This window comes from Hippopotamus amphibius, chromosome 7 (assembly GCF_030028045.1).
Source record: "Hippopotamus amphibius kiboko isolate mHipAmp2 chromosome 7, mHipAmp2.hap2, whole genome shotgun sequence".
NCBI lineage: Eukaryota > Metazoa > Chordata > Mammalia > Artiodactyla > Hippopotamidae > Hippopotamus > Hippopotamus amphibius.
The window spans coordinates 117,867,685-117,883,970 of record NC_080192.1 but is presented as its reverse complement, the minus strand read 5'-3'; the positions used below and the strand labels follow the sequence as shown (position 1 = coordinate 117,883,970).

At 38.0% G+C, this 16,286-nt stretch overlaps 1 protein-coding gene across 12 annotated transcripts in view; it reads right to left on the bottom strand.

Annotated features, from left to right (window-relative positions):
• Nucleotides 1-266: 266 nt before the first annotated feature.
• Nucleotides 267-16,286, bottom strand: part of DHX57 (DExH-box helicase 57) — a 58,067-nt gene continuing 42,047 nt past the window's right edge. For 11 of the 12 annotated variants that reach the window (XM_057741151.1, XM_057741154.1, XM_057741156.1 and 8 more), the window contains 8 exons: nt 15,098-15,374; nt 11,009-11,104; nt 10,840-10,923; nt 8,411-8,548; nt 7,689-7,763; nt 5,824-5,958; nt 2,665-2,865; nt 267-985 (listed from right to left, as the gene is read on the bottom strand). In XM_057741151.1, coding sequence (XP_057597134.1) covers nt 842-985; nt 2,665-2,865; nt 5,824-5,958; nt 7,689-7,763; nt 8,411-8,548; nt 10,840-10,923; nt 11,009-11,104; nt 15,098-15,374 — 1,150 coding nt within the window. In that variant the 3' untranslated portion in view covers nt 267-841. Of the gene's footprint in view, nt 986-2,664; nt 2,866-5,823; nt 5,959-7,688; nt 7,764-8,410; nt 8,549-9,636; nt 9,843-10,839; nt 10,924-11,008; nt 11,105-15,097; nt 15,375-16,286 lie in introns of those variants that run through there. The other variant, XM_057741158.1, reaches the window with a different exon arrangement.

The following is a 16,286-nucleotide window of genomic DNA, read 5'->3' as shown; positions in this document are numbered from 1 at the left end:
ATGGAAGGTACTTTTATGGCTGTAAATCTGACACTAGCATGGCAATCTTTTCTACCTCAGCCATGCCAACTCTGTTCTGAGAATACCATTAAAATTCCTCTTCAGGTAATATGTGGCCATTAGATCCAGGTAAGTTCATAAGATAAAGATTCCTAAATGTAAAACATAAAAGAAAATGAAAACACCCAGATTGTTCTGCTTTGAAGAATAAGAGTGTTATGGATAAAACCAGCTCACGTTTTAATAACAAATAACAGCTCATTAAGTTTGTTTTTTTAAGCTGAACTTTAATGAGTAAAAATAAAAATCCCTCACAAATTAAGTTTATGTAATGGCCTATAAGCCAAAAATGAAATTTTAGTTTTTCTTCTCACATGATTTTTTTTCCTTCTCTGTTCTGACTTCTCTCAGTTGAGCCTTTAATAACAGAAAAAAAAAAACACTGGTGTTTCTCCTCATGCCCCTTATCTCATCACCCCAGTAAAAGGCAGGAGAAAAACAATACGTAGATTAAAATGGAATTGTATTAAACATTCACTTTTATCAGATGAATTTCATTCATTCCAGGGCAGTCAGAGAAAAACACAGGCAAGCTGGTTTTTGAACTGTCTCACGTCAACACTCCAAATTGTGCTGGGAGTGCCCACTGCTTGGTTAGAAATACTTAGTCTGGAAAATTTCCCTAAAGGTGTGCGTCACCTCAGCTGACTTGGCAGTGACTGCCCCGGGCTCCTTCACCAGGGCAGCCCCATCACGGAGCTGCAGCTCGAGGTAGAGGTGCTGCCGTCATTTCCCAGCTGAGCAAGCAGGTGAGTAGCAAGCACTCTCCCAAGACTGGTCTTTACTGTGTGGTGACAAGTTTCACAATCAGGCTGATGATCCGTGACCCTCGAGGACAGGTACACAGATCTATGCTTGGGTTTTTTATCTTATCCTGGAGGAGCTGGTCAAGTTCACAACGAAGTTCCTTTACTAATTCAGCCACCTAAAATGAAAGTTGCAGTGTAAGCAGTGCTTGGACCAACAGGGGAGGAAAGGTTATTAAAGGAAATTCTCCAGTTATGATTATTGTTATTCTAGATTTCTGCTATTAATGTTAATTCCATAGTAGGGGAACTGAACACATTTTTTTCTAAAAGTGCTTCTAAAATTTCTTGGTGCACTTAGAGGAACATACACTCAATGTACGCTCTGTAATATACTAAGTGGGGTCCATTATAAAAAAGTGGAGTCCTCTGTCACATCTCATTTAAAGAAAAGATTTATATCCGGAAATATGGCTTTTACGTAGTGTTTTCCACATTAAAGCTTGGTCAGCTTTTACAGTTTGCTCCGAGAGGAGAAGCAGGAAAATGGAGAATTAAAAATGGCAGATATTCAACCCCAAAATCTCTAACTTTGGAATCTTTATGCTGTTGTTGGTGGGGATGGGGGGTGGGAGATAGCACCATGTATTTTATGGCATTTTGCTTGTGGTGCTGTGGTGCCACTGCGGAAGTCTGGCTAACATCTGTTTGGCTCCTCCTCCACCGTTTGGCAACCCTGCAGTGTAGACTCTGATCTAAATCAAACGGGCTTCTGCCACGTGCCCTGCCAGAGTGAATGGTTCAGGTGATTTGGGCTTTATAGAGTCCATGACATTCTTCACTACACAGGAATTGATTTAGGAGAGGAGGTGTGATGGAACTTTTGGAAAAGAAGTGCTCCGTCTCCCCTTTTGGACAGTATATGCTGCATGGATGTGAGGCAGGAGCTACCACAGGGCTAGCCGGGCTTTTATTAAAAGCAGCTGAATCAAACCAACCCTGCCTGGCCCTCCTGACCTGTACTGTCCCATGTGGCTAATCTCATGACCACATGAAATGTGCCTGGTCCAAATCGAGATATACTGTGAGTCTAAAATTTACACCAGATTTTGACGACTTAGTATGAAAAAATATAAAACTCTCAATTTTTTATATTGATTACATGTTAAAATTAAAACTTTTTAGGTGTTTTATATTAAAATTCACCTATTTACTTTTTTGTTATGTGGCTACTAGAAAAATTATGTATGTGGTACATATATTCCTCTGGACTGTGCTGCTTTAGACTTTACAGGGAATTTATTGGTGTATTTAACTGTAATGTTTGTGTTGGTGTTTCTGTCTCCTGCAACAGAAGATTTCTAACAGATATAAATGTTAAATTTTTTTATTTCTTAAATATACTCCCCCTTAAATGTTTTCTAGAGACTCCACAGAGTTAATAATTGAGACCTGAGAATCAAAACATTGAGACCCATTATCTTTATTTTTTTTAATGGTGGTTGTGGAATCAGTGATTTTTACTTATTTCTGCTCCACTATGTTTTCTTATTTTCTTTGAACCTATATTTGTACAACAATTAGGAAGCTCCAATACCTCACACACAGCTTCTGTTCTAAGCCTTTCACACCAACTGTCCTGGGCTTCCCCGCCCAGAGTGCTTCTCCAGCTCTTACTATGGCTCCACCCCTGGCCTCACTTCAGCCTCAGTCTTGCTTAGCGTCCCCATGCAGACCCATCGTTCACTCCTACTCAGCTCTGTTGTCCCTGTTCCCTGAAGGAATGCCCTACATATACTTCATAGTATCAGAGCCCCTCATGGTCTGAGTCTCACGGGACAGACTCATTATCCCTTACCTGATGGGAAGCAGCTGCAAAACGGATCCAACCATCATCCAAGGAGACAATGAACTCTCCCCTTTGGAGCTGCACGTTCACTTGGCCTCCTCCAAATAAGACCAGTGGGTACACAGACACCATGCTGCAGTCTCGGATGAACACCCGACTAGTTTTGATCTTCTCGTGGTACACCAGGTAGGGGCTGTCAAAGTGTCTGACCTGGAATATATGACAGTCATGTCACTGGCAACATAAGGGGAACTCCACTAGTCCCGGGGATTTAATCATCACCTGTCCAATGACTCCCCAAACTATCTTCAGCTTGTACCTTCCCCTGAGCTCTAGCCTTGTATGTGCAACTGCCTACCTGATGCACTCAGGCATCTAACAAGCATCTCAGACTTCTTGAGTTCAAAACGAATTCTCGATTTCCCCCTCTTTGTAGTCCTCACTATCTCAGAAAGTGATACTCCCCTTCCCCCAGTGCTCAAGCCCCACATTTAGGAGCCATCCTTGACTGCTCTCTCCCCCTCACTCCATCTATGTCATCACTAAGTCCTGTCAGCTCTATTTTCAAAATACATGATGAACTGACATATTCTCACCACTTCTACAGCTACCACCTTGTACAAACCATCATCTCACAAAGACCACCGCAATGGCTTCCCAGGTACTTGCTCTTTTGCATCGTCAGTTTTTTTTCCTCTTTAGGTATCTGCATGACTTGCCCTTTACTTCATTTAGGATATGCTCAATTGTTTTCTCCTCAGAGTTCCTCCCTGATCACTCTATGTAAGTAGCCCTCTTGGGGGGTGGGGATAAATTAGATGCATGGGATTAATAGATACTCATCACTGTATATAAAAGATAAACAACAAGGATTTACTGTATAGCACAGGGAACTATATTCAATATCTTGTAATAACCCATAATGTAAATGAACCTGAAGTTATACACCTGCAACTAACATAATATTGTAAATCAACTTATACTTTAAAAAAAAAGCTCCTCCTGTCACTCTCAATCTCTTACAGTTTTATTTTTCTTCATAACATTTGTCACTAATCTGAGATTATTTGTTTACTTATTTCTTGCCTGTCTTCCCCACTAGGACGTAAGCTCCCTGAAGGCAGAGACCTTGTCTCCCTAGCTCATCCGTTGTCCTCCATGGCCTACAACAGTGCCTGGCACAGAGGAGGTGCTAACAGATACTGAGTGGATGCATGAATGTCTTGGATTCACTGCAGAAATGCCACAGTAAATGCAGGAGAGGAAGTAACTTGGGCCCCTGGTTCCCAAGTACACATGTAGCAGAGAGGGTAAGATGACCTCCTGGTCCTCAAATTCTTCTGAGCTTAAGGAGACTTTTTTCATGCTTTGCTGACACTTTACTCAGTAGTTTCAGGGGTTGACCAGCCCTAACACTACAAACTCTCTTCCTCCATTCTCCTTTCCTCCGTTTCTTTATCGAGATGAAGCTTTATTGAGCATCTGCTTTCAGCCATGCTGCCTAGGCACCATGTTAGATGTCGAGAACACAGAAATGAATAAAATTCAATCCCTGTCTTCAGGAAGTTCACAAGTCCATGAATGAGACATACCATAAACCATCAAGTAATGTAACAGTGGAAAGATGCACACTATACAGTGATGGAACAGAAGCAAGGAGCAACTTGGAGAAGGACACTGGCAAAGGGATATTTAATGGAAACTTGAAGGATACAGAGGAGCCTGCTGGAGAATAAGAATGCTATTCCAGGCATAGAGAACAGTGTGTCATGGCACTGGGGGACACTGTTGGTAGTCTGGTATTGCTGGAGCATAAAGAATGACAGGAGGGAGTTGGGGGCGGGTCAGACATGGTCTAAGAAGGGGCTAGAGGTGAAGGGTCATAGGAGAGTTAACAGTAGACTCCTTATACGAAGTTTTAAGCAAGGGTATGACATGATTAAATGTGTGTTTTGTAAAGATGATTCTGGCAGCAGTAGTATAAAAAGTTGGAGAGAGAAACCAGAAGTAAGATTAGTTCTTCAGGCAAGAGACAGATGTTTGGGGTTTGAACTGAGGAAATGGCAGCAGGGACAAAAGAAGCAGGCAAATCTGAAACATGTCAAAAAGGTGGAATTGTTGGGACCTGGTGACCACTTAGATTGGCATCTAAGAAGAAAAGGAGGGGTATGACTCCAGGGTCCATTTGACTCCAAGCTTCTGATTTGGATGTGCCATTTCACCAAGACAGGGAACACAAAGAGTGAATTTGGAGATAATGAGTTTGATTTTTTTCACCTTTTGAGTCTGAGGTGGCTAGGAGGCATCCAGATGGTGATTTCTAGCAAGACAGCTCAGAAAAAAGCCCAGGACGAGAGAGAGATTTGGGGTCTATGTCAGCACACACAGGTGGCAGTTAGAACCATGATGTTGTGCTCTGGTGGTTCAGGAAAATTATGTCCACTATAGTAAGAAAATAAGGACAAGGCTAGAACCATGATTTCAGAGCAAGGGAAGAGAATCTAGTAAAGGAGATAGAGGGGGATGATCAGAGAGAAGAAAGTGATATTTCAGAAGCAGAAAATATCAAAGATAGTGTCAAGAGTAGGGAAGTCAGCAGTGTCAAATACTACATGAGTCAAGGATGATGAGAACCAGGGAATTTGTTCCCTAGATTTGACAACTAGGAGGTTATTCATGACTGTTGATGAATTTAACGGAGTGATGGGAACGGAAGCTTCCCAGCAATAGGCTGAAGGAAGAATGAAAGATGAGGAAGTTGGATCAGCAAGTATAGGTCATGACCTTTTTAAGCCACGGATGGAGTAACAAGATAACATCATGACCTCTTAAATCACCATCACAAAGAAACGATTTTATATCTGAAAGAAGGCTTAACAGTTCAATTTCCAGTATGTTTGTGCTTATTCAACCTTCTCCAAGCCAGTGCTGCTGCTAAAGACAGCGAGTGATAGGACAAGGTTTGGCTGAATCGAAGGGGCTGCTTCTCATGCCAGGACCTGGCACACGTAAATACACTTGACCCTTGAGCAACAAGGCTTTGAACTGCGTAGGTCCACCCACTTATACTCGGATTTTTTCAATAGTAAATACTATAGTATGACACGATCCACGTTGGTTCAATCTGTGGATGTGGAACTGACTGCAAGTACACCCAGCTGTCCTGACCTGATAGTTCACTGATGAAGGGTGAATGTGTACGTATCCATCGTTCTTGGTGACAAACTTCAACTCATCTGATTTCGGTTGCATTCTGACAGCTCCTGTACTGGTCTTCTGAAATTTCCCTTCTGGGCTTTTCACCTAAACAGGTATTTATAAAAAAAATAGATATATAATACGTATTTCCATTGTAGGATGTATCCCTTCACACAAAACCAGTCTTGTTTGAATGCCTTTGCTGCTGCTTCCCTCTCTCTTAGTTTCCTTTCGGAAGCAGTATAAGAATGCTTTCTTTTTCTTTTTTAACCAGGAAGAAGTGTGGATATAAATGCAGTAGTTCTGGATGACTGTATCACACACCAACCACATGGGGGAGAAACCACATTGATGTTTCATGTCTGCCCTGATTACCAGGGAAAGAGGTCTAGCTAGCAACACTGGACCAGGAATCTGCTGACAATTCCAATTCTAATCCAATATTTCCAAAAGAATTTTTCAAAACAGTGAAAAAAATTCTATGAACAGATTGTTTCACTTAAGCTTTTCTTTCTTTCTTTTTTATGTGTATACACATACCTCCATATTTACTGTAGAAAATCACATCAGTATTATATAACATAGGGAACAATATTCAATATCTTGTAATAATCTATAATAGAAAAACTGTAATCTCATGATTAAGAAATAACTAACATTAATATATTTGACAAATATTTTAGTTTTCTGTTAGATTCATATTTATATATAGAAATGGAAACAAACATAATATAAAATATATATGTATTGAAACTAATATAGGATCATTTTCTATATTTTCCTAAAACCTAATTCTCAGTGCCTGTATAGCACTTCACTATAATGATATATGATAATTTAACCAATAAATTCCCTGTTACTGGAATTTTAGATCATTCATTTTAGTGCTATTTATAATTACATTTTCCTAGCTCTATCTTTATGCATATATGCAATTATTTTGTAATACTAAATCCTTAGAAATGAAACTGCTATCTAGAAAGGGTATATCAATTTATATTCTTAACAGGAGTAGGAGTTTTCATTAAAAAATTGTCAGATATCACCCAAAGTCTGTAGTTTACATTAGGGTCCTCTTTTGTTGTACTTTCAATGGGTCTGGATAAGTGTGACATGTATATCATCATGGTATCATGCAGACTATTTTTACTGCCCTAAAAATCTTCTGTGCTCTGCCTGTTCATCACCCCCACCCCTGATTTTTTAATTGTCTCCATAGCTTTTCTCCAAATGATTTTTTCAGGTAATTTCAAATGGTTTGAAAAGCATGCAAGCACTAAGCAAAAATAAGCCACAAATGAATCAGCAGATGTCACTGTGCATTTAACAAAAAGTTAAATGAGAAATGCTTTAGTACTCTCACAAATTCACATACTAAGTCTGACAAGGACTAGATAATCAAACCTCAGGTAAAAGTCCAACAGTACATTCAGGTAGGTTTTCCAGAAGAGGGGGACTCACAGGCTGGCCCCATGGCAAAACACTGACCTGTTTGATTTTGTTCTTATCTAATTTTAGTCCAGAGTAGAGGCCATAATGGAAACTGTGATAGAATCAAATTTCCACCTAACACAGGTCAGTTATGCACAGACTGGCTGATAGTGACATTTATGTCCATTTTAATTTCTGGAATGTCACGTCAAAGATTAAAAAGTCCACTTATTTTATATAATAAATGTGTTCTTAAATGATGTATCTAAACACATTTGGGGAATTGAAGGACTAGAAATATACACACACAGCCTTTTAAAGGTGGTATATATCTTTAAGATGATTAATCCTTTGGCTACAAATCAAACAAGAAGTAGGAGGACCCAGGAAAAATGTTTCCTTACCTGCACTACATTTGGATACAGAGCAGCACACAGCATTGCTGATATCAACTTGGGGTTCTCAGCATTTGAGTTTGCCTATGAGAGAAATACAGCATTAATCTTAAAAGTAATGTGGCTATTTCTGTCTGTGCCCTGGAATTTATTATTATATTTCTTTTGAATTGTATCTTAAAAGCATCTAATTTCGATCACTTTGCTAGAAAAATTATTTCTAAGTAAAAAATAAATCTACTGGACCACATCCACACAGGACCCATTCCAAGAAGCCCTGATTACTTTCTAGTGCTCTGCAAAGCAGTTAAAAAGCCAGTGTGCCTAAGGATCAGTGGAAAGAAAGATTCTGGTTCATGAGATGTTCACAATTTCCAAAAAGTACTAACTGCACTCAGAACAGAGTAGTACCAGGTTCATCTTGAACTGTTCTTCCTATAGTTATTAGATACAAAACTATCCTTGGTTTGAAAAACGCTGAGCTGATTAAGAAGACATTATTGGAAAGTCCATTCTACCTCTGATGGACTTAGCAAGAACCACTGTGAAAGCAAAAACAAAAAGAGAAGCAATTAACAGATAAACTTGTTTTTATGAGTGTTAGCTGACATTTGTGGAAAGAAAATCAAGAATGCCACTAACCCACTGCTCGTAGGGCTGCAAGTGTTCCTGAGGTAACAGACTCTAAGTGTGATCATTAAAGAAAAAACAACTAACTACACATTCTTTACCTCTTCTCCTGTGGCATCCAAGATACCATCTCCTCCTCCTTGGGCCCTTTTCTCAATTTCCCTTGCTCTGAGTCCCTCTTTTACAAAGCCTATGTCCGATAACAGTTCAGTGAACTGTCGTTTGAGGCTGGCCATTTCCTGAAAGAAATAGAAAAAATCTTTAAGCAGGGTCATCAACATATCAAAGGCAAGAATGACTATAAAAACAAATTACTTCAGTGGATAGTAATGACTCACGTGGGTTTACCAAATAGGTATGAAGATTATCTGGTCTGTTCATTCCCAAAAGGGCAGTTTTCACTTATACAAACCAGCAGACAGTGTAAAACCGTTACACAGAAATTCACAAGTTTCAGAAAACCCAAAGATCATTTAATTCTAGATTACATTAAAAAAACAAAACAAAACCCAAAACCCATTAATTGGATTTGGGTAGGTCTGACTTCCCTGGCAATTCTTAGGACAGCCAAAAATGTAGTTTACTTTGTTTGGAACCCCAGCTCAAGGTGCTGTGACACTGTCTAGTTCTTCCTACTTCCTTTCTGCTCAGGTCCTCTTAGCACCTTACCCGAGCCTAGAGTGGTTAGTGTTCTCTCAATGGATGAAGAACACCCACCTTAGAACCTTCCCTCTTTCTCTTACCTTATGGACTTGCTGGCTCACATTTTTCTCTACAAATAGGAACACTACTGAGTGGTTTAGCTATAGAAACGCCTTTCTGTAGCTGAGCACAAGTGTGAGAACAAAAAGTGCAAACCTCTTTCTGGCTTCTGTTCAAATATATGCTGTATATCAAACAGAGAAGCAGATAATGACGAGGGAATCGAAGACTAAGCAATGCTACCCTGTCTCTGATGACAACTTAAGTATTTTCTTGGAATGTCTCAAGTACAGATGGATAACATGGCAAAATATAACAAGGAGTTAAATATACCAGAGTTCTATTTCATGACAAGGTTTTCACTGATATCTTAAACTAATTTTATAATACAATCTAAGCTGGAGTTTAATGAAAAGAGGTAACTGATGGTCCTCACAGATCACAGCAAGGTCTATATATATATTAAAAAAATTTAGTAAAAAGTGTAATTTAAAAGAAATTATTTTACACTTAAAAATCTTAATGACTCAAGGAAATATTTATTACTGCACCTTACATATAAAATACCCTTTAGACCAGTGGTTTTCAACCCTGGCAGCATATCAGAATCACCTCGTGTACTCAACAACCAGGAAAATAAACAGATGCTCAGGGTCCACTCCTAGAGATCCAGATGTAATTGGCCTGGGGTGGAACTTGGGCATTTTCACTTTTTTTTTAAGCTTCCTCAGGTGAATCTAATGTGTAGCCAAGACTGAAAATCATTGCTTTTGTTGTACTTCGAATAAAGCCAGAGCCTTTGTTTTCTCAAAATGTCTCACTGTAGTACACCTAAAGGCAGAGAAGAATGAAAGCAAATACTGGGATGGTTTTGAGGTCTCTTACTTCATTTTAAATAACCAAGTTCATTCATTCATGCATTCAATGAGTTTGACTGAGCATTAACTATGTGCTAAATGCTGTTCCAGGCACTGGGGATACAGTATTGAACAAAACAGATAAAATCTCTGCTCTGGTGGAGCTTTTGGGGTAGAGAGATAACTAGCTGTCAGGTAGTGGTAAGTTCTACAAACATTAATTTTGTGTTCTATTCCAAGACATCATCTAATATGGAAATAAAATTCTTCCCCTTCCCCAGACTCAAAATCTTTGAGTAAAAATAGATGCTCTGTAAAGCTATGCACTGTTATTCTGGCTTTTCATGCCACCTTGGAAGGGGGACTAAAATACTTTCACAACAGAAGACAGAGCCCTATTATTACACAGAAGATAATAAACCTTCCTCTTTCTTGTGTACTCATTATTGACGTAGTAGCCTCTGATGGTCAGAAGAAGAACTAAGAAAGAAAATCTGGTTCAGTATTTGTTCTTTGGTTTTAGGGAGAGGGTAAGGGGTTTGGTGATGGTCACAGACCACTTTGAGAATCTGATGAAAGCTGTGATCCCTTTCTCCAGAATAATGTGTATATGTATATGGGTATGACTTTGCAGGGGGTTATGGATCCAGGTGAAGAATGTTTGGTGCAATTACTGAAAACACTGACTTCCAGTAAGCAGTAATCTTCAGAGTGCCTATAGCCTCCTAACCTCCGCGCAAGTAAATACAAATTACTGAAAAGAGGAAAAACGGGTCAGCTGAAAGGTTCAGCACAGAAGGCCTGATGTCATAGTTCAGCAGACTGTTTTACACAGCTGGTAAAGGCAAGCATATTCCAAAAATAACATTTTCAATGTCAAGGCAGGACAAGCAAGATAAAGTTGCAACACCCTCTGGTGCGCTACTACAATAGAAAATGAATGAAAACAAATTTCCACAGAAACAACTCACCTGAAGAACTCTTCCTGACAAGAAGTTTTGTCTGCAGTAATTGTAACTTGCACGCATACCTTCTTTTGTACTTAGCTGCCATCCCTAAATTTTAGACAAAATCAAAATGTTACTCTGTTTTTACTGCCAACTCTGATAATAAACCTCAGCTATTAGGGTGTATACTTACCTTATATGCTCGTAGAAGGGCCAGATAATCACTGTTTGCAAATGCAAATTCTAGCTTTTTCTGGTTAGCTTCCTCTTTTTTGTCCCAGGGAGACACCTAAATGTGGAAAACCAAGTTTGAAGGACACATTTTATCCAAGGTTTCAAATGCAACTTTCCTACTGCTGAAGCCAGGTGCCTCGGGAAGTGTTTTGTGTGGAACAGAGTACACAGCGGGTAGCTGGTTAAAAGTAATTATGGTGGTTTAGTGCCAAGCTGACAGTCCTATTTGTCCTTGTGGGTCCATCTGCCCAACTGAAATAACCTCTACTGGGTCTTTTACTTCCTACTGGCAAGACGTCATCAAGGAGCCACTCATTCTAAAAACTATATCTAAAATCTAAGATTCTGTTAACTCTGTCGTATCTTTATTTTACAGATTCTTATTCATCTTTTACACTTAAGTCTCCCCTATTTCTATACCCATAATTCATGTTTTTTTCCTTTTAAAAATAATGTTTACAGGTCCTCCTTTTCCCTGCGAATTAGTAAAATTAGCTGAGAACTTAATTTTCATTGCCTTTTCCCGCTGCAACATACACATGTACTAAAGACACCAGCAAGAGCAAGCTACACTGAGGCCCTAGTTGTATCACACTGAAAATCATTCTAAACCAACTGTGGTGATTCTAATTTTTGTATATTTAGACACCTTTATAGCTAACACAACAATAATAAAATTTTATTTTCTACTTGAAAATAAAATTTCTTCCTTTTTAGGAAGGCTAGTGGGAAAGGATTGCATTTGGAAATTAATATTAAGTTTGTAGAACCCAGCAAAGGACAGGTGTTCAGTTTTGGCTAAGAATGACAACAATATTTCTAATGAACAGTTTCTGTACTCCAATAAAAGAATACAGCCAGTGAGAGGTTATTTAGATGATTTGAGAAGTAGGCAATGGAGGTCTTGTTCACAGCAATACTGACTGTATGTCTATGAGCAAGCTACGTCACCTAGTCTAGCCCTTGGTTTTGTCACCTATTGTTAAATGAGGGGGCTGAACTAAGATCTCTTGGCAGATCTATGAGTTTACAATTCCATGAAGTATAACACTAAAACTGAAGAAAATTATTACATCTATCTATTCCCCTATCTGAGCTAAGCCAAGGTGAAAATAAAGGCAGAGTGACACTCTACCCACAACAGCTGAATATTCATTCTCAAGTCTACACAGAATACTTTCCAGGATAGAGGATATGCTTAGCCATAAAACAAAGCTTAATGTGTGTTCAGGGACTAAAATAATACAAAGTATGTTCTCTGACCACAACAGAATGAAATTAGAAGTCAATAACAGGAAAAAACTGGGAAACTCATAGATATGTGGACATTAAACAACACATGCCTAAATAACAAATGAGTCATAGAAGAACTAGAACGGGAAATCAGAAAATACTCGAAATGAATGAAAATGACACAACGTACCCAAAACTTATAGGATGCAGCTAAAGCAGTCCATAGAAGAAAATGTATAGCTGTATATGTCTATACTAAAAAAGAAGAAAGATCTCAAATCAATAACCTAAACTTCCACCTTAAGACACTGGAAAATGAATAACAAACTAAAACTGAAACAAACGGAAGGAAATAACAGAAATTAACAAAATAGAGAACAGAAAAACAGTAGGGAAAATCAACAAAACTAAAAGCTGGTTCTCTGAAAAGATCAACAAAATTGACAAACCTTCAGCTAAACTGATCAAGAAAAAAAGAGAGAAGGCTCAAATTACTAAAGTCAGATAGGAAAGGGGACATTACTACCAAACTCTCAGAAATAAAAAGGACTATAAAACACTACGAATGTTTGTATGTTAATAAATTAGGTAATTTACATGAAATAGACAGATTCCTAGAAAAATGCAAACGATCAAAACTGACTCAAAAAAACCCCAGATAATTTGAATAGAATTGTAACAAATGAAGAGGCTGAATTAATTATAAAAAAAAAATTACCCACAAAGAAAAGCCCAAGTGGCTTCACTGCTGAATTCTACCAAGCATTGAAAGAAGAATTAATATTAATTCCTCACAAAGTCTTCAAAAAAATAGAGGAGGGAACACTTCCCAAATCATTATGAGGTCATTACTCTGATACCAAAGCCAGATAAAGATATCACAAGAAAAGAATACTACAGACCAGTATCTCTTATGAATATGAATGTAAAAATCCTCAAGACATTAACGAAGAAAAAAGGTTGAGGACTCACACTTCTTGATTTCAAAACTTACTACAAAACTACAGTTTTGTATTTTGAATCAAGACAGTGTAAACTGGCGTAAGGAATAGAACTTTTAGGAAAAAACACAGGGATAAATTTTTATGACTCTGGATTTGGCAATGGATTCTTAACCATGACATCAACAAAAGCTCAAGCAACAAAAAGCCAGATAAATTGAAATTCATAAAAATAAACACTTCAGTATTTCAAAGAATAGGTCAAGAAAGTGAAAAAGGCAACCCATAGTATAGGAGAATATATTTGCAAATCATGTGTCTGTTAAGGAACTTATATCCAGAATATATAAAGAACTCTTACAACTCAATAATAAAAGGACAAATAACCCAATTAAAAATTAGGCAAACTATCTGAATAGACATTTCTTGACAGATATACAAATGGACAATAAGAAAATGAACAGCTGTTTAACGTCATTAGCCATAGAGAAATACGGATCAAAAACCACAAATTCACACCACCTGGGACAGTTATAATAAAAAAGTCAGATAATAACTAGTGTTAGTAAGGGTGTGGAGAAATTATAATCCTGATAAAATGCTGCTGGAATGTAAAATGCAGCTAGTCTGGAAGAGTCTGGAAATTCCTCAAAAAGTCAAAGAGTTAGTATTTGACCCAATAATTTCACTCCTAGGTATACACCCAAGACAAATGAAAACATGTGTTCACATAAAAACTTGTACATGAATGTGTATAGTCAAAGGTGCAAACAATCCCAAATGTCCTTCAAGTGCTGAATGGATAAATGAAATGTGGTATACCCATACAAAGGAATATTATTTGGCCATAAAAGGAATGAAGTACTGATACATGCTATAACATAGATGAATCTTAAAAGCATTATGTTACGTGAAGAAGCCAATCACAAAACACTATATATTAGGGATTTCCCTGGTGGTCCACGGGTAAAGAATCCGTCCTGCAATGCAGGGGATGCGGGTTTAATCCCTGGTCAGGGAACTAAGGTCCCATATGCCGTGGGGCAACTAATCCTGCGCACCACAACTACTGAGCCCATGTGCCTCAACTAGAGAGCCCACACACTCTGAAACCTCCGTGCCACAACTAGAGAAGAGAAAACCTGCACACCACAACTAGAGAAGACTGCACCACAACTAGAGAGAAGCCCACGTGCTGTAGCAAAGAGCCTGCACGCCGCAACAAAAGGTCCTGCATGCCACAACGAAGACCCAATGCAGCCAGTAAATAAATAAATAAATAAAACCCCAAACACTATTATATTGTTTCATTAATATGAAATGTCCAGAAGAGGCAAATCTATGAGGACAGAAAGTAGACTGGTGGTTGCCTAGGGATGGAGTAAATGGGAGGGTTGGAGGAAAATAGGAGAGTGACAGCTACGAGGTGTTTTTATGAAGTGATAAAAATGTTCTAAAACTGACTAGGGTGATGACTGCACAATACTAAAAACTACTGTACACTTTAAAAGGGTGAATTATATTTCAATAAAGCTGTTTAAAAAAAGTAGTCCAATGTATTTATCGTTTTTAAAATCATGCAGGGGCACTTTTTGCTTGCTTGCTTTTCTGATTTTTCTATAATGAGCAAGTAAGGCAGATACATAAAAAGCACATTTAGATGATTTAAATAAGCTGGATCTCTAGTTCTTAATCTTTATTTGGGGCAAGGACTTCTTTGAGGATCCTATAAAAGTTATACACATTGTGCCCTGAAAGATTCACATATAATATACTCACAAGAAAATTTTTACAGGGGTTCCCATAACCCTGAAGCCCCCACGGTCCCCTTAGAGACTTATAGACCCCAGTTCAGATGAATGCTGTTTACTTACAAAAGGAGACTTAAAAGCTAAGCTGGCAGCAATGGTGAGAGCAGGATCCAAACAGCGGAAGATAGACCCAAACAGCATTAGTTTGCCAATTCTCACATCTACGGGCAGAGAGGCCAAGTGATACCCTAGAGGCGTCAGTTTTTCATCTGGAGTTAATGCTCCCAAGTCTCGTAATCGTATTTTTGAGGCGCGGAGAGAATCAGCATGTGGGGGTTCAATGAGCCGAGAGAACACGGATTGGAGATGATGGGTGTTAAACATCTCTAAAATTTTAATTCTGAAAAAAGAAAACAAAAACAACAACTTGTCAATTTTATTTCTAGTGGGATGATACAAAGAAGTAAGCTTCTTCTGTGAATGAAAATAATTTATAAGTTCCCAAATATATGCTTTCATAAACCAAATGATGCTAGTTTAAATAAAATTTTAAAACATCTCATGTCTTCTACTTCTCCTAGCAATAAACTGCAGAAACACTTTCAGATTCTGAAATTTACTGAAATTCAGAATAAAAGTCTCTCTATAAACTTCCAAAATGCTTCTTTCTATAACAGTGGGTTCAAATCATGAAATAAAATTCAAATGATCCACCTACTCTTTCCCACATTTAAAACTGCAGAGTAATTGTTTACAAAATTAATCTGCATTGTGTCCTGCCTTGTGACAGCTCTTGAAAAGCTGTTTTAAATCATGAATTTAGGCAAAATCTAATAAAGTTTATTTATTTTACCTATAATTCCTTTACATTTTTACTAATGTAATGGAAGGCTCTCAAAATATGCCTACTGGATAAAACAAGAGCTATAACATCTTTGTATAAGTAACTTTTTTCCCTTTGGGTTAAAATTTTATGAGCGTACTCCCTCAAAATATTATGACTTGGTCCAAGGGCATGGATAGCTTTAGAGTTCTTATATAACGCTATGCAAATTTTCAGAAAGGCTGGACCAAAGCTTCCCCAGCTTCAATAACATTGAGTTTAATCATTCATTCATTAAGTCCTATTTTATGATATATGTTCCTATTTGTTCATCAAATAAATAATGGTGTTTTCAAGTTGCTTTTGTTCACTCTGTTCTAACTGATAATGAAGGTGTAAATTTTGCCCGCTCATTATTTAACATTGGTGTTGCCCTAGCAGAAATTTCAGGATAAGTTATTTTCCTGACTTATAAATGCATTCTTAAGC